At 34.9% G+C, this 24,021-nt stretch overlaps 1 protein-coding gene across 1 annotated transcript in view; it reads right to left on the bottom strand.

The window, feature by feature from the left end:
• The window catches only part of LOC110033630 (kinesin-like protein KIN-7E, chloroplastic), a 124,178-nt gene that overhangs the window by 45,768 nt on the left and 54,389 nt on the right, over window positions 1-24,021 (bottom strand). Inside the window, exons 10-14 of the mRNA XM_020737674.1 lie at window positions 17,470-17,532; window positions 17,278-17,382; window positions 4,349-4,453; window positions 4,070-4,177; window positions 3,852-3,992 (exon numbers count right to left, since the gene is read on the bottom strand). Of these exons, the coding sequence (XP_020593333.1) occupies window positions 3,852-3,992; window positions 4,070-4,177; window positions 4,349-4,453; window positions 17,278-17,382; window positions 17,470-17,532 (522 nt within the window). The remainder of the gene's footprint in view (window positions 1-3,851; window positions 3,993-4,069; window positions 4,178-4,348; window positions 4,454-17,277; window positions 17,383-17,469; window positions 17,533-24,021) is intronic.

The following is a 24,021-nucleotide window of genomic DNA, read 5'->3' as shown; positions in this document are numbered from 1 at the left end:
GTGGGTTGTACAGGGGGGGGCCCCCCGCAAGTGGGGGGGGGGGGGGGGGGGTTAGTTGAGTCCGACACACACGCAGATTTTAACAATCGAGATTGGGGTAATTAAAGATCAAGACGAAGAAGTCCTAGAATTCTCAAGCATAAATGGTTTGATTTCATAAATAAAAATAAACTTAAAGCTTGAACACAATCAAAATAAATTTAAATTGATAAACATAGTAAAGAATAATAAAATTTTAATAAATATTTTTTGCATAATAAAAAAAGTTAATTTCAAGTCATAATTAAAATAGTGCACAACAATTGGCAATGCACCATACTCCATTTCCAATGAAATATGAGCATGAATCAAGTCATGTAAATGTGTCACGCGTGTGCCGCACCTCACCATGTGCGTGTCATTGACATACATTGTGTAATAATTCAAACAAAGTCCTCACTATGAATGACTAAAGAAGAAATATATAAAAAGCCTACAAGATTTTCCATCGCAAAGAAATTTAGGATCTTATTAATACAAAATTCAAAATGAAATATTATTCAATCATAAACCTTTAGGAAGTTTTTAGATATTACTATCCTGAAAAATTTTCTCTAATTATAGTAAAGAGAATTAGTTGATAGTATGTTTCATAGGAAATTTAATATCTTATGTATTCAAGAAACTAAATGGGTTGGAAAAAAGGCTTAGGAGATTGATAATTTAAGTTTTAAACTTTGGTATACTGGTAAGAGTCGCACTAGAAATGGTGTAGTTGTAATTATTGATAAGAGTTTGATGATAAGAGTTTGAAAGATAATGTTTGAAAGATAATGTTGTAAATATTAATTGAGTTGGTGATAGAATTATAGCTCTTAAGATTATCATTAATACTAAGATTTTTAATATTATAGTGCTTATGCTCCTCAAGTAGGTTTAGACACAGTGTCTAAAGACAAATTTTCGAATGACTTAGAAGACTTAATACAAATGAAACCTCTTGAAGAAAGAATTTTTATTGGAGGAGATTTAAATGGACATGTCAGTAGAGTGGTAGAAGACTCCAAATATACTCATGGTGACTACGGCTTTGGAGTAACTAATGAAGAAGGTAGAGCTATTTTAGATTTTGCTTTAGCGTATGATTTTGTTATTACTAATACTTTATTCACGAAAAAAGATGAGCATCTTATTACTTATAAGAGTGGATATAATAAAACACAAATTCATTATTTTCTTATAAGAATAAGAGATCGTCGAGATTGTGAAGATTATAGGTCATTCCAAGTGAGAATTTATGTACCCAATATCGTTTATTAGTTCTAGATTTTAAGATGAAGAGTTGTAAAATAAAGAATACTAGGACTCATTATCATAGAATTAGATAGGGGAACCTAAAAGACAGAAATAAAATTATTTTTATGAGTAAAATTCAAGATTTCAAAATTTGGGATATTCATGAAGAAGCAAATGTTATGTGGGATAAAGTAACAAACGCTATTAAACATGTAGCAAAAGATGTTCTTGGAGAATTAAAGGGAAAAATATTTACAAATAAAAATAGTTGGTGGTGGAATAATAATGTGCAAGAAAAGATAAATATAAGAAGCTATGTTATAAAAATTAGTTTAAATGTAAAAGCTAGAGAACTGGAAAAAGTATAAAATGGCTCGCAGAACAATTTGTGACGCTAAAAATTTTACTTTTAATGATCTTTATAATAGATTAGATACTAAGGTGGGTGAAAAATATATGTATAAACTAGCCAAATAAAGAGAGAAGAAAAATAAAGATTTAACTCAAGTAAAGTGTATTAAAGATGAAAATCAAAAAGTACTTTTCTTAGAAAAAGATATTCAACATAGGTGGGTAAGTTATTTTGATAAACTTTTTAATGAAGTTTCTGAAAATACGATCGACCTTAGTGATATCAATATCTTGAATGATAATAAAATGTTTCATTTTTACCGTCGCATTAGTAAAAAAGAAGTTGAGGAGGTTTTAAAGAAAATTAAGGGTGGAAAGTCTATAGGACCTGATGATATCCCAATTGAAGTGTGGAAATATTTGGGAGATTTGGGAGTTTCTTGGCTTACTAAACTCTTTAATATTATTTTAAAAACTAAAAAGATGCCTGAGGAGTGGAGGAAGAGTATTTTGGTCCCCATTTTTAAGAATAAAGGGGATGCACAAGAGTGTGCAAATTATAGAGGAATTAAGTTGATGTGTCATACTTTAAAATTATGGGAGAGGGTAATTGAAATAGGTTAAGATGCATTACAAAGATTTCTCATAATCAATTTGGATTTATGTCGGGCATGTCTACAATGGAAGCTATACATTTATTGAGAGGTTTGATAAAAAAGTTCAGAGATAATAAGAAGAATCTACATTTGATTTTTATTGATTTAGAAAAAGCTTATGATAAGATTCCAAGAGATGTCCTTTGGAGAGTTCTTGAGAAGAAAGGTGTCGATATGACTTATATTCAATCCAGCAGCACGCCAAATCATGTACTTAAAGGTGTCGATATGACTTATATTCAATCCAGCAGCACGCCAAATCATGTACTTAAAGGTGTCGATATGACTTATATTCAAGCCGGCAGCACACCTCTATAATTTCTTCTCAAGGGCATCTACTCTTTTGACTGTCATTACTCCCTGAATGACTTTTATCAAGAAAATGGAACTCGTGTAAGATAAAATTTCGTCGATGGCTTCCCAGGTAGTTCGAATCAATGTTTGTACCAAGCCACTTCCTTCTTTGCTTCCAGGATTGCCAGTATCGCGACTATCTACAGAGGTTGTAGCCACAATCCCATCCTTGGATTCCTAACTACGTCAAAGCGGGACTATATTGTGCGATTCAGTCTCGAAGGGCAACTGTATGGCCGAGATCACGCTTCCCAACTAGTTGGAACTATGACTGAATGTACACAATAACATAATTAGCATCCCTATGTGAACCAATCGTCACTTCCAACTAGCTCTAATTGCAACTGTCGTCACGCCCTGTATGTGATTCCGTCATCGCCATGCCAACTAGCTCTTATCGCAGTTGTATAGCCCAATATTGGTTTCCTTGCTAGCTCGTGATCTTGTGTCTGCTCTAATCATGACTGTATTGTGAGAGTGTGACAGTGATCCAGTTGGTTTCTTCTTTACTACCTCTTATCGCAACAATATCGCACTGCCACACCCTATACTACGTCATGATCTCGTTGGCTGCTTCACATCGTTTGTTTTTCAAAAATCTTTCTCTAATACCAATTTGATACAAATTGGACTGATTTTTTTCACAAAATTAGGTCGAATACAACAACAACAACAAACCTCTATCCCACTAAGTGGAGTCAGCTATATGAATTTTTTTCTCCATTACATCCTATTGAATGTCATATTGTTATTTAATTCCAATAGATTAAGATAATTTTTATACAATATGCCCAAGTTATTTTAGATTTATTTGATAAAGTTTCCATAAACATTAAACAAGGCATTAAACAAGGCCAAATATAATCAACAAAGTATTTCATGCATAAGCACAATACTACTGGCGATAGTAGGTAAATATTCATTAAGCATGTAGCAAGCCCACATGCACGCCAAATCATGTACTTTATAAACCTGTAAATTTAAAATGCAGGTGCATACAAAGATGCAATGAAAAACAAACTCATAATACTGAAGGAGCTTTCTCAAAGGCAGGAACAGGAATCAACATCCCCAAAGAAAGAGAAAAAAGAAAAAAATCCAATAATGTGAAGAGCACAATTTGAAGCAAATTCACGTAATAAGAATAAACCTTAAATGAGCAATCCATCAAGCCACGTTTATTTAGAGTGGAACTGAATTGCTTCTGAAACAAACCTGAAGCTTCAGATTAACAATGTCTTCTTGATCATAGAAGGAGTGTTTCTCCATCATGCCACACTTTAATTGTTGCAGTTCTTCTTTCAAGCAAGAGATCTCCCTTTGATATTTCTTTATTAAGGATTTCTCGTCCATTATCTGCAAAAAAATAAAAGTGGAAGTAGAAGAAAGCAAAACGAGTACAAAGAAAATGGAAAATTCATTCAAAACTATACCTTGTTTTGAGACGCTTTAATCTCAACATGTTTGCTTCGGTGGGCAAACTTCAAGGTGTTATGAGTCTCTTCACTATTGCTAGAAGCCGGAGTAACTGTACAAATAAGCTAATATAGTGGGAAGGGAAAAAACAGTGAATAAGAATATATGAAAGCAACACCGAATTTTAAGAGTAAATGTTAAACAGATAAAATAATTTAATAAAACCTACATTAAATCAACAAGTATGATACTGCATCCTTTAATACCAGCATGCATACAGATTTATCGGAACTTACAGATACTCTTCCATGTCCGCTAAGAGAGGACTGGAGTAAGCGTGTGAGCTTTGAATCTCTATAAGGAATGTGTGTAGCCTTGTCATCAGTTAATTTGGAGATCACCTGATGATGGAATAACATAGAATGCGTTACAAAGAAGAATTTTTTTTTTTAGAAATAAAAGCACAGGAAAGATTGTATATCACAACAACGGCGCCATTAGGGATAAGCAGCAAAAGCAAAGTGGCATTGAAATTGCTAAAATAAAAAGAACCTAAACAAACTTCAAAAGTGCACAAAAACTAAAAAAAAATAAAAAATAAAAACTTGAGAAGTGCATTCATATTCCGTAGCACAAAGAAAATTCCAACTTCCAAGAAAGTATAAATTCCTATTTATGTAACACAGCTAAATATTTCAAGAACAACCATGACAGCAATAGTGGCAATAGTGCAATTGGCTATCAAATTAAGGAACAACAAAGCATCGCAAATTCATATCACATACTAATATACATGATGAAGTACATCATTATTAACTATAACACTTCCTCATAAATCCAAATTATACATGATGAAGCACTTAGATAACACTTCCTCATGCTGATGCGACATATAGAGTGGAATACTAACTAACATAGAAATTAGAGAAAGGAAAAAATAAAAAAAAAGGAAAGAAAGGAAAACTGCAAATGCTCAAAATGTTAGAGGGGATTTTTCAAAACATATATTTGTTAAATCCTTGAGTCACAATAGAGATGTTAATGCTCAAGCATCAATAAAAGGTTGAAAAAAAAAGCAAACCCAAACATTTCGTTCATCACCATCCAAATTATATGGCCCCTAGACACTAATCATAAATATTAAATTATTCTAAATGAAAAAATTAAAAGATAATACATTACTTCAAATAACAAAGGAAGGAGTATCAAAAAAGCCTGATACAGTGACACAAAGATAATCAATGATACTAAACGACATGTAGAAATTACCCTAAATGGAAAAAAACAAGATCAACTCTATAAAGTTGAATTGTTGACAACAAACAAATAAAAACCTTCTACCATATTACAATCATCCAATGAGAAACCCAGCTTCACAAAGACAGATAGGAAATCCACCTTGAAGTTAAATATAAAGAGAGCTACATCATCTATGATAATATCAATAGAAAGATTTCACCATATATCTGCTTCAACATAAATTGTATACTCTGAAATACAATTTTTGCAAGTGTTCAGGTCTTCAAGCACAATGATAGACAGATATAAACGGATGTCACTGATCCCTTTATTTCGTTGCATTAGATGAAAGATGCTATTTTATTTCACTTTCTATAGGCTAGTAGTTAGATTGAGTTTAGTTTTTTTACTTAGATCAAGTTGGATACGGGAGCCCAAATGATTATTCTTTTGAGACAAATGATTATAAAAAAGTAAAGGTTTTAAATTTGAATAGGACAAATATTGTAGCTATTTGATGAAGATTATGTTAAAGTAAAAAAAAACAGTGGAGGAGAACAAAGTTAGTAAGAATAAGACAGAAAGGTTCCTTTTGAATGTTTCTTGCAAACGAATTATCAAAAATCAACAAAACCTATAGTATAACAAAGTATTTGGACAAGGGGTGCTAAAAATCTCCACCTAGCATTGCCAAATTTGAGTGATTTCTGGTTGATTTTTCAAAAGGCAGATTAAATTTTAAAGAATCAACCCAAAGACTTCGCCTTATTAAAAAAACTCCATGATTTGTATTAAGGTTTCTCAAAAGCATAAGACCTATAGTTCCTTACAACTTTGGATTGCTATGATACCTGATCTAAGATTCTTCAATTTAGTAGCTGCACCTTAACTTTTGGAAAGGAAAATAGTAAATTAGTTTGAATGTTGAAGAAGTAATAATGATCCCAATCAAGATTCTACAATTTTATCAACCAAATTTGTTATGGACCCCAATCCACTTAGAGAAAAAAAAAAGAAAGTCAAAACTTAATCGAAGAATCATTCTTCGGAAAATCTCATTAGATCTAGAGAGAAAGTATGTTGAAGATCCAAATTTTAAGACTAGCATTTGCTAAAAGAACCTCATACCTTATTAAGTATGCCTTATGATGTGAGTTTAGCCAATAGAGAACATTTGAGCTAGAGTTTTAATCCAAATGTATTAATGCCCTCACAATCAAACTACTACTCGGTTAGATGGCATGTTGGCGTCCATAGTAACAAGAGATTTTAAGTTTAATCATATGATATAATTAAAATGATACTAATACTTTATGAGTTTTGGTAAACTTAAATTTATTATCATTAGCAGACGTGTGTTGATGGTGGATGCAAAATTGCTATAAGCGCAAAAAGCAATTTTTTGCTTGAAATTTTCTATATGTTGTGTACACTTCACTTTACATGCCTCATGATAAAAAATTTGGAAAAACATGCCCCATTATTTCTTTTCTCGAGGAAATTTGCCCAAAAGTTCTTATCAGATAAAAATTCCCCAACATTTCACCACGAACTAATTTTTTTAAGTTCGTCGTGATGAAGAGCAGTGCAAACATGATTCCAACAAGCTTCAATTAAGGTGAGTTCGTATACAAGAAAATTTTGAGTTATATTCAAACATTATTCAAAACATATTCAAACTATGTGTCCTGACTTAAAGATAGGTCCAAACATTAACAAGAACAACATTCAAATAAGATTCATACAATGCTCGTATAAAATATAATCCAATAGCTATAAACATTACAATAAGAAGCATTACATCACTGCAAAAAAACAACAACAAAGTCAAACGCAAAATTATTTCATCAAAATAAAGCAATTATAGCGTTCTTATAATAGCCAGCTTTGTACAATCACAATAGATATACAACAAAAGGCAAAAACCTTTATAAAACTAAATATAATCACAGATAAAACCAGCCTCTTAAGTCATGTGACTAAATTAATAATAGAACACGGCTGAATTCACTCCTGTGACTTGAGCAAGATATCTGATACAATCATAGATAAAACCAGCCTCTTAAGAAACTCATTTATATTCATATAAATTCCTCAAATTTAATCACATATATAATACCATAAACTGCAAAAACTATGGATAATGGGTATGATGGGAAATCCATAAACTACTCTTTAAGATCAGTACTATTCAAAGCATTCCTAAAAAAATAACAGGTGTAATTTCAATATGTAATTATGAGTATAGACCAAGAAGCTAAAAACTAAAGTGGTATTCAAAATTATTTAAAAAAAACCTAATAACAAAAAAGTCACCTTTGTGTTAATCTTCATAGCACATTTAAATACTAGTCAGGATAAGTTCAGTAATGATAAATATTGTGTCATTACCCCTAACACTCAACGCAATGGCGGCATTTGTCTCAAATTGCCAAAAAATTTCCCATCAAATTTTTAAACTTACACGTGACATGAGCAAAATAGTGCCACTCTAAAAAAATTATTAGAGCAGACTTCTACAAACAACATGATAGCTCAACTAAGCTAAAATCTTTGCTCATGCTATATCTTGAACTATAATCAAATCAAACAACCTTACTAAAACATGTTTAAACAAGTTCCAATGCTAATCAAATCTTTTTCGGACCTTTGATCAATTTTTTTTAATCATGACCAAATCTCCTTTTAGCATTGTTCAAATGAGACCTTGATGAAAATATTTTTTATTCGTGATTGAATCTTCTTTTATCATTCGTCAAAACATGGTCAGAAATACATAAAAGATTCAAATAAGCTTCAAACAATATCCAATCATAACCCAAATATATTTCAATCAATATTAGAGTAACTTTTGACTCTTGAAGACAGTTCAAAGGTTGTGACCAGATTTTAAATGCTCTCCTCAGTTTAAAATGTTAAATGCTCTCCTCAATTTAAAATGTTCTCAATTATCATCATCCAACGATGTTAAAAATTGACACCTGATGCTCACTGGCCATGAGCATCTGCCGCCCATCATCATGATTACCCAGTCTACCTTGCAATCACAAAAATGCCCAAGTTGACCTCCATTCATTGCTTCACTACTAGCATCCATCAAATATCAATTGGCATTTCCCCAGCTGATGCCTTTAACATCTAAAGAAATGAAATACCACAATAGATTACTACTATAACAATTCATATTTATTAAATTGTATTACCTACTCCCATTATTAAAAGAAAAAAAAACATCATTTGCAATCCTTAATCTATATTAATAGAGATATTTAAATTGGGCAAAACAACGTGGTTTTGCCTCTCATGTTATCCATATAAAAAAATGTACTCTCTCAGGATTATTATTTTTAACATTGTACGTGATATATTGATAAAATCCTAATGTAATAACTTGAAAAAATAAATAAAATCAAATCAGATAAATTCAATTAGGTCGGTTCAAAGAAAAGCAAGGATTTCATTTTCAGAGACGAATATCTCTTTCAAATCGGACAAAATAGAAGGAAGAAACAGAGAGAGTGAGAGCAGAGAAAAAGGAAGGGTGTCGCATACTTTGCATACCCAAGGAACGATGTCGCCGTGCACGTCTCATTTGAAGGAGCAGAAGGCGGGAAGACTCACGAGACTTCGCGATTCAATGCCCACGAGATTTCGCGAGAGCAGGGAATTGCACAAAGCTGCGGACGCCGGAAGACTCACGAGAGCATGCGACGCGGGAGAAATCCCAGGCGAAAACAAGAATTACAAAGTTTCGCGATCCAGGCGGACGATGCCCATAGAAATTTTGAAGAAGGGCTTTTTTAGTTCCTTCTCGCCTCTTTCGTGTAAAAGTTTCTTCGGATGCTAAAAATAGTCATCCCCAGGTGTGTGTAGGAGGCAGTTTTGAGTGTGCTTGGTTTCAATTTTGAGTTGTATCTGAGGAGTTGGTGATGCTTCGGATGTATCCTCTCCGAGGTGGTGATTATATCCCCCTTCTACCTTCTACAAACCTTCTCATTTCCGCTCCTCAACTGACGAACATTCCATCCGTTACCCAGACACCAATTCATTGCCCTCCCTATAGATAACTACTGCTATCTTGCCTTCTTAACTCCGTTCAAGCTCCTCCCAACCACCACATTATCGTTTTCAGCAACCAACAACCATTCTCACTTGTTGTCCTTACAGTTTTACACCTTCCCCTCGCTGCCATCAGCACTCTAGGTCGTCACCACCCCTGCTAGTCATCCCAACCCACCTCGCCGATCTCCACCACCCATTGGAATACATTTAAGAGTGGTTACTTGTGTCATTTTTTTGTTTGTGTAGTTATTTTTGTTCGAGTCATGTTGTAACCCTATTTTAATATTAATGAAAATTTACTTTTTGTGTTTACATTATTTCTGAAATTATTTTCGGTATCAAATGCCTTTATGTTTTTTATACTATTTAATTGACATGCATATTGTCGTCCTTTTCTTAGAATTATTACAGTTTAAGAGTACAAGTATTCACTGACTTTGTTTAGTTTATTGTTGTTTAAACTAACTATTCAGGTTTAATTAATTTATTAAAAGGTGAGCGATGAATAAGAAAATGTTTATAGAACACTAAGACAACCAGATATGAGGCAAAATAAAACTATATTGTTTTAATTAATTTTTTAGTAGCTATTTCATTTAATAAATGCTAGATATATAAAATGAAAATAGAAAATTTTTAATGTCCACCGTTTGAACGTCTATTTCCGCATTGGTTAATTCCAAGCCTCGGGTTGGATCGTGACATATTAAACTAATTAGTTATTAGTTTGTCATTTTAAAAAAAAATTCTTCTATAAAAACTTTTAATTGATATAGGTGTTATTCAAAGTTAAAGATTAAGCAATTACAGAAGTCTCCTAAAGTTTAAGGCGGTTAATCATTACTTTGTTTGCCATAAATTAATACTTTTACTCTATTAATTTTTTTTTTCATTTGTCACGCATAGTAAAAGCACTATTATAATTGAATCAAGAATTTTACAGTTTCAATTATTTTTGAACTGCATTAATTGAAAAAATATCAAATGGATTTAATTATTGAGAGAAATGAAATATAAGTGAAAGAAAAACGATTAAATCTATCATGATTAACCCCTTATGGTATTAATAGGGGTTGTTATTACACACCCATGCATGTTAAAAGAAAAAAATTGAAATAGTTGTGCCTTAATGATTCAAAACAATAAAAAATAAAATAATTGATAAAGATAATTTAAATTTTATTAAAATGAATAAAACAATTCATTTTTTATCAACATATTATTTTAGCATTCATATTAGACCTTTGCATAAAAATTTAATGCATAATAAATTAATAATTATCACAAAGTTTCTTAAGGCTTAACTTAATGTTTAACAGTCATTTTCAAGAAAAGGTGTGCTAGATTGATATGTATAATTGAAGAGAATTGTATTACATAAGGAGAGACATTGCTGGTGATATGTAGCAATCTGTTAGTTTTTTTTTTCTACTTTGTTGTTTTCATTGTCTTGTTTGTGTTACTTTTTTTTTCTATTTGGTTACTTTCACTCTATTATTTGAGTTACTTTATCACTAAATAATCAAACGTGCAATGTTAGAGATTATTTTATATATTGTGGATTAGTGGTTCTCTTCTATATGAATGTTATTGTGGACTAATATTAATGTTTAAAAATATCTTTCATCATTCAAGCATCAGTCCATACCTTAGTTACAAGTTTGGATCGTGACAAAAGTGATATCAGAGAAAATTAGATTTATAAACTTCATAAAAAAAGTCATTAAGATGATTGGATAGAATTATAAATAACATAACATGAATGTTTTAATGAATCTAATTAGCTTAGTTTATTTTATTTATTTCAAAATTATGGATAACCAGGAAAAGAAACTTAGGCAGGCGTGATAATGTAAAAATTAATATGCTCCAAAATATTACCCTCAATGTTGATACATTTTATGAAATGATGGTTGCTGTCACAAAACTGATTAAGAAATCTTAGTCTCAAGCTAATAGAAGTGGGGGAGCATAGATGGATAACTTCTTAAAGCAAATTTAGGATATGAGACTCCCGTTATTTTCAATAGCATAAAGGCCAATGAACTTAAAAATTGGTTGGTAAGGGTATGGGTGAGCATTCAGTCAGTTTGGATGGATCGGTTTTCAAATTTATCAAACATAACGCAAATGTAATCAAAAATCCAAAAAATAAAACTGGTTGAGAATTGGCAGGTGAGTCATTTCGACGGAAGACATGTTATGAAACAGCTGAGCATAAAAGAAGATTACACGAAGATTTTCTCAAAAAAATTCATCACAATCGAGGGCAAACATATAAAATTGCAAAAATGGACCCCTAATTTTGATCTCAGTCAAGTATCCCCAATTGCACCTATATGGTTCTCATTACCTGAACTCAAGCTTCAATTCTTTGACTTACTTATCTTATATGCAATTTGGACTATCCTTGGAAAACCTTTGTAGGTAGGCTTGCCTACAGTTCATTTCTCAAAGCCCTCTATTGCAATAATTTTGATTGAAAGAGATATTACACTAGCAGATGTAGAAGAAGTCTGGCTTAGATCTGCTCACAATGGTTTTGGCAAAAATTTATTATGGAACAAAAACCTTACTACTGCAAGCACTGCAAGATGTTTGGACACCCGCAGGAGAAATGTTTCAAATTGCACCCAAAGTTGAGAACCAACAGTCAAAAACAGAAACACACTATTAGTGGACTCCATGTGCGTGAACGAGCTCCCAGCAAAACTGATGACAGCCAACCTGAGGTGAAAATCACCACAAGATAGGAGTTGGTGTCTACCCCTGGGATCCCTTCTCCTGGCCATACTACAACAAATAATGTTCGAACCGAAAATCAGGATAGTTCTGCAGCTCCTATTCAAGAAGCATCAGATGCAGAGGTAACAATTCACACTTCACATACACCGGAACATATCGCAGTGGCAACGACTGTCTTTTCTTCTACTGTGGTTCTAACATCAAATCAGACGAAGAATCACATGATTCAGTCTTCAGATGAAGAATGACAGGTTTACACTTCTCGGCGCAAAAAGATCGGGGGCACACTCCAACTTGAAAACTTAATGGATGATACTTTAGTTACTCCTGACAATGGCACGACTCTTCAAAGTTTGTTATTTGGCTTCGCTCCTAAAACTAGAGTAAGAGGCAAGACTAAACTGACTCGTCCCTAGCTACTTGTTTTCTACATGATTTAAATTTATTTTACTTTTTATTGAGTCTATATGTGTCTTTTGTTGGGTATTATTGTACTTGCATCATATGGGCATGGTGCCTCTTTTGGGCTCTCTCATACAACCTTTATGTATCCTTTCTATTTCAATAAAATCAGCCCTATTGCATCCTTTCGTCGATCATGTCTTCAGCTGCTCCCTTCATCGTCTCGAGAAGGCCTCCCGTTCGTCAGGCTCGGCTTCTAAGGCGTCCTGCATCTTCGGCTTCGGCAGTTTCTCAGTTGCCTCGTCGTACCCCTTCATTCCTCGTGCTCGAAGCAGAAAATCTCGCACCTCCTTTGGCTTTTGTTGTTTTTCCAATGCAACTTCACTGTTCTTAACGTCACGCCTCCTTGTATTCGTGATGGCTTTGGACAAAACGTATGTTGATGCCCTTGCGGGTGTTCACGCCTCAGGTACTCTGAAATCGTGTTATTTCCCTTCTTCGTTTGCGTCAGCGGAGGACATCAAAAAACCTGGTCGGAAGAATGGGAAGCCGACCATCTTTTTTTACGGAAGCAGAATGTAATCAGCTTGTTTTCTTCTGTCGTCTGAATTTGGTCAAAAAATTTCTTTATGGTCATCCCAAATTGAGTTTATTCGTAATAAATTTGAGCTTATGCACCTTGTTGGGGAGTGAAAAATTAAACTTTTAAATGGAAAACATCCTTATTCAATTAAATAATGAAGAAGATTACACACACTTATTTGCCAGATAACAGAGCAAAGAAAATTTTGAAATGATCGGTGGATTTTGACCCACAAATGGAACCACCAATCATTTCGGTCTGGATTCACCTCCCTGACATGAAATTTCATTATTTTATTCAAGAAGTGTTGTACTTTATTGTCTCAACCTTTGGTAAGTCACTCAAACGGATATTCCTACTTGTAATTTTTCTCGTCCCTCTGAAACCAGGGTAGTTGTTGAAAGGGACATCACTTCAATTGCTTATGAGAAAATTTGGTTAGGCACACAACATCATGGATATTAGCAAAATGTTGCGATTGAGCATTTCCCGTTGTATTCCTCGAATTGTCGTATGTACGGCCACTCCATTTCTCAATTTCATCATCTACACCCTCATCTAAGACCAAAGAAGCAAAGTGTTCAACCAGAGACGGTGATTCCCCCTCCTCTTAATCTGCTCCAAGTTATTGACACTATGGATCATCAGAAGGATACTCCTGAAGATGTCACTATCCTCACGGGTAATATGTCACACAAATCTCATGATGTAGGTCCCACATTTCCTCCTATGGAACCTTTTTTCATGGGGGCAGGGGAGACATTTCATACTTCATCAGCCCTAGAACCCAACTTTAATGTAACGGGTGGTAATATTTCTACTGTGTTTCTACCGCCTCATCAGATAGAGCAAGTTGTTATTGTTAGTCAGACACACGAGGTACATGATGTGCAACAGCCTACACCTGTCCGATAATTTTTGGACCAATCCACTGATCAGATGAGCCAATCTTCAGATTAGGAATGACAGGTTTGTACATCAGGGAAGAAGAAGAAGAAGAAATGAGGCAATTCATGCTTAAGAGTTATGATTATTAGTGTTGTGGAAATCAGCCCTAGAACCCACCTCAGTTGCAGGAAACATTAGTTGAAGAGGAGACAATTCATGTTTCACACACACTAGAACCTATAGTCGTTGCAACATTTGACAATCCTTCTTCTGGTGCTCATCAGTTTTTATCTGCCCGGCGTTCTGTTTAACAACACGATGATCAGATGAGCCAGTCTTCTGAGGAGGAAGACAGGTCTATTCAAGGAGGAAGAAGAAGATTGGAGGTAAACTTCAGCTTGGGAACCTAATGGATGATACTTCGGTTACTTCCGGAAATGACTCGGCACTCAACAATTTGTTATCTGGATCTTGCCCTAGAACTAGAGGCAAAGGCAGGACTAAACTGGTTCGTCCCTAGCTACTTCTTTTCTGCGATTTTGGTATCTTTCCTTTTTTTGGGTTTCTCTGTCTTTTCTCTTTTGAGTTGTTTGTGTGTTGTATCGTATGGGTAGGGTGCCTCTATTGGGCTCTCTCATACAACATTTATGTATCTTTCCTATTTTAATAGATTTAGCCCTTGTGCTTTTCATATATATGTATGTATATATATATATATATATGTATATATAATATTAATAATAGGTTTAATTAAATCAGGATTTAAGCTATAGAAGTGTCAGATTGAGGGGAGAAGAAAGTTGCAAGAATTAAATTTGCATTTAAAGTGACAATCTCAGAAAGGGTAGAAAAAAGATTATTTCGATCAATGTGATTGTGCAATAGAAAAAAACATAGAGATTGTAAATATTTACATTTTTATGTATGTTGTATTAATTAAATGTCATTAGGTATATATTGAATTTTGTGGGTTCGATTCTACGATTAGATTTCATAAAAAATTTGATTGAAAATGTGGTTGGGGGAGAACACGTAAACTAACTAGTTATTAGCTTATTTTTTTAGAAATAAAATACTTATATAGGCAATTTTAATTGAGATAAGTGATAGCCAAAAGAAATGAAGGAATAAGCAATTAAAGAAGTTTCCAAAAAGTTAAGGTGACTAATTATTACTTTATTCGAGTTAAATTAAATTCTTTTATTCTTTTAAAATATTTCATTTGTTACACATATTAAAGAAAATCTTATAAATAAATGAAGATAAGTAAAAATGATTTGATTATTTTGTAGTTTCATTTGCCTTATTAACTGAATTAAAGAAATAAAAAATTAAATAGATTTAACTATTGAAAGAAAAGAAATATAAGTTAAATAAAAGATAAATCATTAAATGTATCATGGGTCACAATGTAAGATACTAATAGGGAATAATATTGTAATCATGCATGTTAAATAAAAAAAATGGAAATGGTTGTATTTTGATACAAAAAGAAAAAAGAAATGCATTTATGAAACAAAATGAAAAAGGTTTTGATGTTACTCTTGAGATTGCTTCTAAAAGTAAAACAAAATAAATATTAACTGAAAATGAAAATATAATTGATAAGATCATTAAATTAAATGTTATTGAATAAGCAAGACAGTTTTTTTTTTTTTATAACCATATTTCTAGGAGCATTCATGTTAGGAATTTGCATAACATTTAAAGCATAATAAAGTAGTAAATATTCACTAAGCTTCTTAAAACTTAACATAGTGTTTAACTGGAATTTTTAAAATAAGATTTGCTAGAATGATATGTTTAATAGTAGAGAATTGATTTACATGAGATGAAGCACTGTTGGGGATATGTAGCAGTATTTTTTTTATCTATTTTGTCACTATTATTGTGTTGATTGTGTTACTATATCACTGGATGATTGTATGTGCTTTGCTAGAGCCTATTTTATAAATTGTGGATTAATGACTCTTTTTTATATGAATATTATTGTGAACTAATGTTAATGTTTAGAAATATCTTCCATTGTCTGATTGTCCATTCCCACCTTAGTTAATTCTAAATTCTTCCCACGACTTCCAAATTTCCACAGTCACTTGCTTGTACTTCCAGAATGCCGCAGAACCCATTCCTGCGATCCCAGCATACCACAAACTCTCTCCCGTGCGTCCAGTCCATCGCAATTCCCGCTTCATACGATCCCAAAATGTTGCATATTCCCTCTACGTGCTTGCACCAGACCGTTGATTCCCTCTTGCAGCTCCAACAGGCCACCGCCCCTCTTCCAGCTTTCACAACAGGCTTTCGCCTTCTCCCTGCACTTCTCGGCATGTCGCAATGACTCCCACACCCTCCAGCAGCCGCAGCCATAGCCACCTGCAGTTTCCCTCCCGGCCCTCCAAATAGCCACCCACACTTGATGTATGCCACATCGCAGCCCCTATTGTCCCCACATTCCAGCAGTCAGCTACACCTGCTTCTAACATCAACCTTTCACAAGCCACCCGCACCTGTTGCTCCCTCTGCTTAAAATCATCGGCCGCACCTACCTCACCGCCGACGTCAGTAGATACTTCCTAGCTCGTAGTCGGATCACGCTAGTCTTGTCGTTATTGTTTCGAGTCTTTATTGCACCCCTCCTTATTTGCTTAATAATATTTGCCTTTCATCGTTGTGGGTTGAATTAACTCCAGTATCAAAAGGTAATCAAGGAAAAAGAAACATAGAATACAACACAAAAACATTATAAACTTATTTCACAAAAAACCAAAATCATCCTCTTATGCACTAACATACACCCCCCTTCTCAAATCCTTTCACCCAGCTGGCTAAAACTACCGACAGAATCCAACACAACTGCAAGATAGATCCAAGCTATAGAGAGAAGGTCAATTGTTTGGAACAACAGAATCTTCAACCAACAAGTAAGCACATTATCAAATATAGAAATATAAAAGCAATTATGGTTGTACTAGTAGGACAAACGTTTGCTGAAATTGTGCATCAAGGCATGCCTAGAGAGCAAATTGATGGTAGATAACCATAAAAAAAGTGCTGAAAGCTCCTTCTATACTTTCAAATTTAATTGGCGTGACAATTATGCCAATTACTTCAGGTTACCATTTTTCTTGCTAGCAACAGACCATTTAAACTAGTTTCAAACAGACGAATAGGCAAAAACGGAAATAGAACCCAACCGAAGCAACATTACTAGAAAAATAAAGATTTTTCACATAAGTTTTTTTTTTTTTTTTTCCTTAGAAAAAAGAAAAACAAAAACAAAAAAAATTAAGGATTTTATCTTACAGTCCCAAGGGTAAGTAAGCTTTTGTTTATGTATGAACCCTCTTTACGTCGCAATCCAGTGGTTTCAGCCTTCGAACTTTCTGAACCTGCAAGATCAATCAAATTCTGCAAAAAAAGCTAAAATTTTTATTAATAGCATTAAATAAAACAGCTTAGATCAAATCATATATGTTTACGGGCACTTAAAATTACCAATTGAGACAGCGTAACATCTTCATCAGGGCTATTTTCATCAGAAGGGCTGCTCTCAATTGTCTACAGAAATTCATAATTAATCAATATAAAGTCAAATAAATCAAGAAAAACTGTTTTCAGACAAGAATAATATTCTAAACATAAATTGATCCCAGTTCTCATCATTAAAACATAGATTGTTAATCAAACTGCAGAACAAGCTTTGCGAAAATAAGGATATCTTAGTAAGTTATGTTAAACAGGGCAATTAAAATGGCACATAAACCAGTGAATAAACTTCATACAAAATAAGTTCAGCCCAATTTAATATGGAAAAGGACCTCACGACGGCACAGAAATTTAATCACAAGGGAAAACTTTCAAGCTAAAATTGATAAAAAAAAATAATAATATATGGGTTGTGCATCTTAGAATGATAAAACAAAAGTTGGCCGTCTAGTTATTGGACACTCAGGCATGTTTGGGATCCCTTCTATTTTTTGTTTTTTTTATTTTTGTTATACCTTTATTTTAAAAATATGTTTGTTTAGTGTATTTCTTTCATGTTTTTGTTTTTGGCTTTCAAAGCAAATTAATTTGTTTTTAAAAACATTCCAAACACCTAAAAATTATTTCAATTATTTTTAAAACCAACAAATCATATTATAACGTACCATACATGTTTCATTTTGAGTAAAATAAATAAACAAAACAAAACAGGACGAAAAAAATAAAAAACAAAAACCAAAAGTCCAAATGACCGCTTAATTATAGTGGCAGAATCATAAAATGCATTTTGACAGAGCTGCAACCACGCATGTCTATATCGAAGTGCAGTTATCTGTGGCTGTAAAGATATGTATGTGGGTGCATAAGCTTGCAGGACTTTATGAACTACTTGCCAAAACAAACACGAAGGCTGTAAATAAAATGGATTGCTCTAACATGAAATGAGATATAATCAAACTCCCTAGATCAAAAGCAATAAGTATCCCAGGTCCTGAAATGGTTGTATTTGTCCAAAAAAGAAAAAAAAACGTGCATGGGAATTAGAACAGGAAATGGAATTTTGACAATTTCCAATACAACAACAATAACAACAAGAAGCCTTCATCTCCATTGAGTCCTAGAGCGTCATATTTTTATTTAATTCTAATAAATTAAGATCTTTTTAAACAAATATTGATACCGAAGGTAACTAAAATCCAATCGAAAAACAGATTTTCTTATGCAAAAAAAAAAGCAACGGATTACAATCACGACCTTATAACAGAAAGAAAACACAATACAAGCATACCGTTAGGGCGAAGCTGGACCGGCGATGGTGTAGAGGTAATGTGGTTTCGGAAAGTGGCTAGCAAGGGATGAAGAAAAGTTGTTGTTTGGATGGAGGTGGGGGGGTGGGGTTGCCGAATGGGAAGTTGGCGGCTGTAGAGGGGAGCAGGTTGTAGGCGGCAGTACATGGACGGTAGAAATTTAGCAGTTCTGAACAGGAGGGTACAGGCAAGGTAGGGGGCTGCAAAGAGACAAAAGTGGTAGGGGTTCCGACGGCCTGCGGGAAGGCTAAGGATATGGCAACAACAACCAATAAAAGGAATGATACACCCCACATTGGGAAAAGATAAAAGTAGAAGCACATTCTTGTCGTCGGAAACCAACCCAAGAATGGAAAACAGGACACCGGAGGTTGTCCTAACAAAAATCTTAAAGCAAAAATTCAACCTTAATGGCATAAAATAACATAAACATAGTAGGTAAGTAGGAGGCAAAGACCCCTCCGTTAGGGCCGCAGCCCTAGCCTCGAAATAAGAGCTGATCGGCCTTGCAATCACTTGGTTGAACCGGTCCAGTTGTTCTTTAGTCGGTTCAACCCCCAAGGATCCTCGCATTCGTCCCCTGGGATTAGGGAGGCTATGACCTCAATCGGCGAAGTTTATAGTTCTTCTACTACAGTCAAAGAAGCAGTTAGATTCCACTGGCTACTGCACCGACCCCCAAGGCACCTGAGGATTTTTACCCGCTTGCAAGCAAACAACCATATCAATCTTATCTTTGGGGAGTTCACTACTGATTAGAATTGGGCTTACGTGTCACATATAAACTGTTAAATCCTCCCAAAGTAACCAAGGTTAGCTCAACCTAATCTGAAGTGAAGATGACATGAACCTCCCAAGACAGTGGTGACCATCGCGGTAAGGTAACAATCGTGTTATCCTGAAATGCTCTTTGTCGTGATTGTCCCATCAGTCTTATCATCCTCTGTCATCACCAACATTGATCCCACAGACATTTCTCACCTGGCAAAGGCACCTATAATCTCGGACTTCGCAGAATGTAGGAGGATGATATGCATACCATCTTCGATGGAGGTGTTACTATACCCATCATGTCGAGTCTTGTGATCATGCTGTCACGGTCTCCCCAGCAAAAGGTCGCACACATTCATAGGCACCACACATGATTATGCAGCGACTTTCAATCGAAAATTCCACTAGACGTCACCTATAAATACTGACCCTATTTTCCATTTTCAACCACGTCAGAGAATATGGCAGCGTAGTCGCCACGTTCTTATTGCTCCCTCCATTGATGATGAGACGGCATGTCTTTTTGTTCACAGTGTAAATTAGAATTAATAGTTTATTTGTTTATGAAAAAACAATTCAGGTATGACCAATTCAAGCATAAGGAGGAAAGACCTAAATTGGAAATATATAAAACTAAAATCTGAATCAAGCAACCATTAGCATACATGTATTTATTGCAGTAAGGAGACGGACAGAGAAATATCCCAAGCCAAATTGCATTTGATTGGTCCTTTAAACACATCAAAAAAGAAGGAATCTCATTAAGAATAAGAAAGTATCTTTGGGAATAAGAGATGCGTTATTTGTTTGTCAGAGGATGTTGGCTGAGATGTCGAGGCAGCAAGCGGAGTTACGGCAATGGGGAAGTGGGGAGGGTGTTATGGCGGTAAAGGAAAAAGGAGGTTGGCGACAGGAATAAGGGCAAAAAGAGTGAAGGATGGGGGGATGATAAGTATCTCTGTCAGATCGAGTTACAGCCAGAGCACCACTCTAACCGTTGAAGAAGACCATTTTGGACGATTTACGGTCAACGCACATTTTCGCCTTCGGACAGCCCTAGAAGGGAAAACAGCTATCAACAATGAGCTGAGCATAAATCTAAACTCCGAAATACCAAAACTAAACCCTATGTCAGCAAACACACAAATAAATAGAAGATAGATGGATGGGAAATGAAAACAGGAAGATTGGAATAATCCTCGCCAAGTGAAATAAGGGAAGAAGGGTCGGTTCAGCCCCAGCCTCGTGTTAATCTCCCGAGAAAGGGGAAGCTTTGACTTTATTCGTCAATTTTTTTGGCTCCTCATTTGTAATCCTAGCAGCACCTGAATACAATGGGTGATTGCACCGTTCCCCAAGAAAGTTGAGGATCTTTCCCAACTTACGAGAAAACATCCACGTCAGTCCAATCTTCTGGGAGTCTGCTACTAAACTGAACTGAGTCTACGTATCTCGCCTCTGTTGCTGCATACTCCCAAAGTAATCCACGATCGGCAAAAACCTAACCTGAAGTGGGGGTAACATAAATCTCCCTGCACGGTTGTGGCGTTGGCCGTAAGGTATCGACTCTGATATCCTAAAATGCCCTTTGTCAAGCCTATCCCGCGTTTAGAGTTGGTGTCTCAGTCCCATTGTCCTCCATCGTCACCAAAAATGGCCCCACCGATGTTACTCTACTGGTAAGTTATCTTGTGATCTCAGGTTTCGCCGACGTAGGATGATGTGCTTCTCATTCATGTTGAAGGAATGTGTGTTCCAGAAACCGAATGTTGAGTCCACCGTTCAAACTGTCATGGTCTCCCCAAAAAAAATTGACAAACATCCATAGGAATCACATCGCACCACACTTGATCCTGTAGCTGGCTCCCAATCAAAAACCACACTAAGCACCTCCGGTCCATGCTGATTTTGTTCTCATTTAGCCAGTCAAAGAATATGACCGAGAATACCTTCGAGTAATGAGACCCAACTTTTCTACCACCCACGTAGATGCCACATTCTTACTACTCCCCCATCGACGATCAGACTAAATATCTTCCCGTTCACTGTGCAGCGAGTATAGAATATATTGTGGCGAAGCCACTGCAAATCCCTCGTATCCTCAACTTACATGATTTGTCCAACCACAAGTGCCTCTCCTTCATCTAGTGGCAGATGATACACCTCACCTTGTTCCTCATCTTTCTCATCATCGCTAATCTCCTCCACGAAGCCCAACTCGAAAAAAGACATGGCTCGAGTCATCGAGTAGCTGGAGGCAATGTGCTCAAATATGTGGCATTTGAAACATTTTCTAGTGGGGATTGTAGCAGGCGTGCCACTCTTCTCAGGTTTCTCCTCAGTGGAGGGGGGGGGGGCGATATCCTTATCTAGACCAGCTTTCTCAACTCACTGTGATATGCTCTTTCATCAACTACAATCAAGTGTTAAAGAGAAGATTGCATTTAAGAGATATTATTTATCTAATTAGTTTGGATTCAATTGATAAAAGTTATGAATGATTGATTGGAGAAATCAAGAATCCTGATGAGCAACAATTTAGAGACAAATTAAAGAGGTACAAAATGTTAGTCAAAAATGGTCTATAACAATTAGTCGGGCGGCAAAAAAAAGGGGGGATTCATCTACAATGATGATGAGTATACCAACAATCATGATGAGTTCACCTCAACATGTATCCGCTTCTTCTGTGCCATATAGAAAAGATGAAACTTATCAATAAGAAGAAGAAAATTTTGAACATGAAAAAATTCTACCTGAAGGGAAAGGAGATTATCTAAATGAAAAGATGATGAAGACTACTGACTTACTTTAGCTTATTTTATAAAATTTGAGGCTTTATTTGTTATTTATGCTTTAAAATTTAGATATTGTTGAGTTAAAACAATTTTCGCAATGTTTTAGTTCTTAAATATGGAGATGAACAATTAAAAAAAGTTTGAAATTTTAATTTGCAGTTTCTTGTTTAATGTTCGTCTTCAAGCTAGGTATTATACCTCATTCTTTTCTATTTTAAATGAATTTTATTAGTCATGTTTCATTTTTTATAATTGTTTATGAATGCATTTATATATTAATAATTTTATATAATTTATTAGCATTTTGGTTAATAGAAGCGCCGCTTCACTATGCATTGAATTTGATGACACTGATTTTAACATCAAATACTAGCAATCTATGATTTTGGGCATGGGGAACCCTTTTATAAGTAAAACAAAGCTCTAAAAACAATGGAGAAAAGCACCGTCATCAGAACAGCAAGTTCAAGACAGAAATGGAAAAGAATGGAACGAGAGATGGAGACAAGAAGAGAGGGATTCAGAATAGAGAAGAAAAGTCTCGCTGCTAGTTGTGTAATATATTTAGGCAGAATAAGAGAGATATAATGTTATGTATATTTGTAGATGAAAACAGAGACAGAAAGGTGATGATGATAAGGAAAACAACGAGATGTCAGAAAAATGCTTCGCAGGTTTTTATTAGGGTTATGATAGCCCACAACCAACGAAATACATGACGATCCACAGCTGATGACCCACTATCGATGAGTACTCCATTGTTGGAAAGCAATTGACCCCCTCAATTTCTAAAAATAGGGTATGTGAGCTATACAAAAACTCCTCAATCTAAGATCGAGATCAGCACAGTCAATTTTCATGGCATGCTCAACAGCGCTAACCTATCAGTCTTAGTTCCAACAAGCATTCTTCAGCATAAAATAACATACTAGCTCCAAGAAGCACTCAATGCAAAAAAGCTTTTTGACAAAGAAAATCACTAGCTGCATGCTAACAGGTACTTTGAAGTCTAAATTTGCAGATCATAACCAAAAGATTAATGAATAGCAAAAGTAGAAGGCAAGATGGTACTGTTTTAGGGCTCCTGAAAGGTGTTTAGGAAGTGATTTTAGTGGGGAGATGGTAGTGGGATAGAAAGGAAAGATGAATACAAGAGGTAGACAGTGTTTGGACGGGGATAGGAGTCAATTCGAGGCTATCACGACTGAAACAACAGGGAAAAATCATGAAATGGCGACATTCGAATGGCAAGAAGGTTCACCAGTTGTTCCTGCATAACCTACAAATATACTACTTTCAAAAGGAAGAAGATGAAACACTCCTTCCGGTAAAAAACAGAAAATATAACATACAAAAAAACAAAAGCAAAAGCTAAATACTTTCAAACATTATTGACCTTATTTTTAGTGAGGTCTTAGTCTTCTACTCTTAGAACCTAGGATCTAGCTTTAGGAGTTCTTATTGACCATCCTAGCGGACTAGCAATGGAGCCCACCTCCCATAGAACTTCAAGCCACTTCTTGACTCATTTTTGTGAAGAACTCGCATGAGTGGTTCCAAGCACTCAACTTTTAGTTGCAAGGGCTAAGGACCAACATGTAGAGGGCCCGAAATTGAGTTCCTATAGGATCAAAACAGCCTTAGGTGAACCCTTTGTGACTCGATTACTCGCGAACGCCATTTTT

This window comes from Phalaenopsis equestris, unplaced genomic scaffold (genome assembly GCF_001263595.1).
Source record: "Phalaenopsis equestris unplaced genomic scaffold, ASM126359v1 Scaffold001241, whole genome shotgun sequence".
NCBI lineage: Eukaryota > Viridiplantae > Streptophyta > Magnoliopsida > Asparagales > Orchidaceae > Phalaenopsis > Phalaenopsis equestris.
The sequence above is the reverse complement of the archived record's forward strand: the minus strand, read 5'-3'. Positions and strand labels throughout refer to the sequence as shown.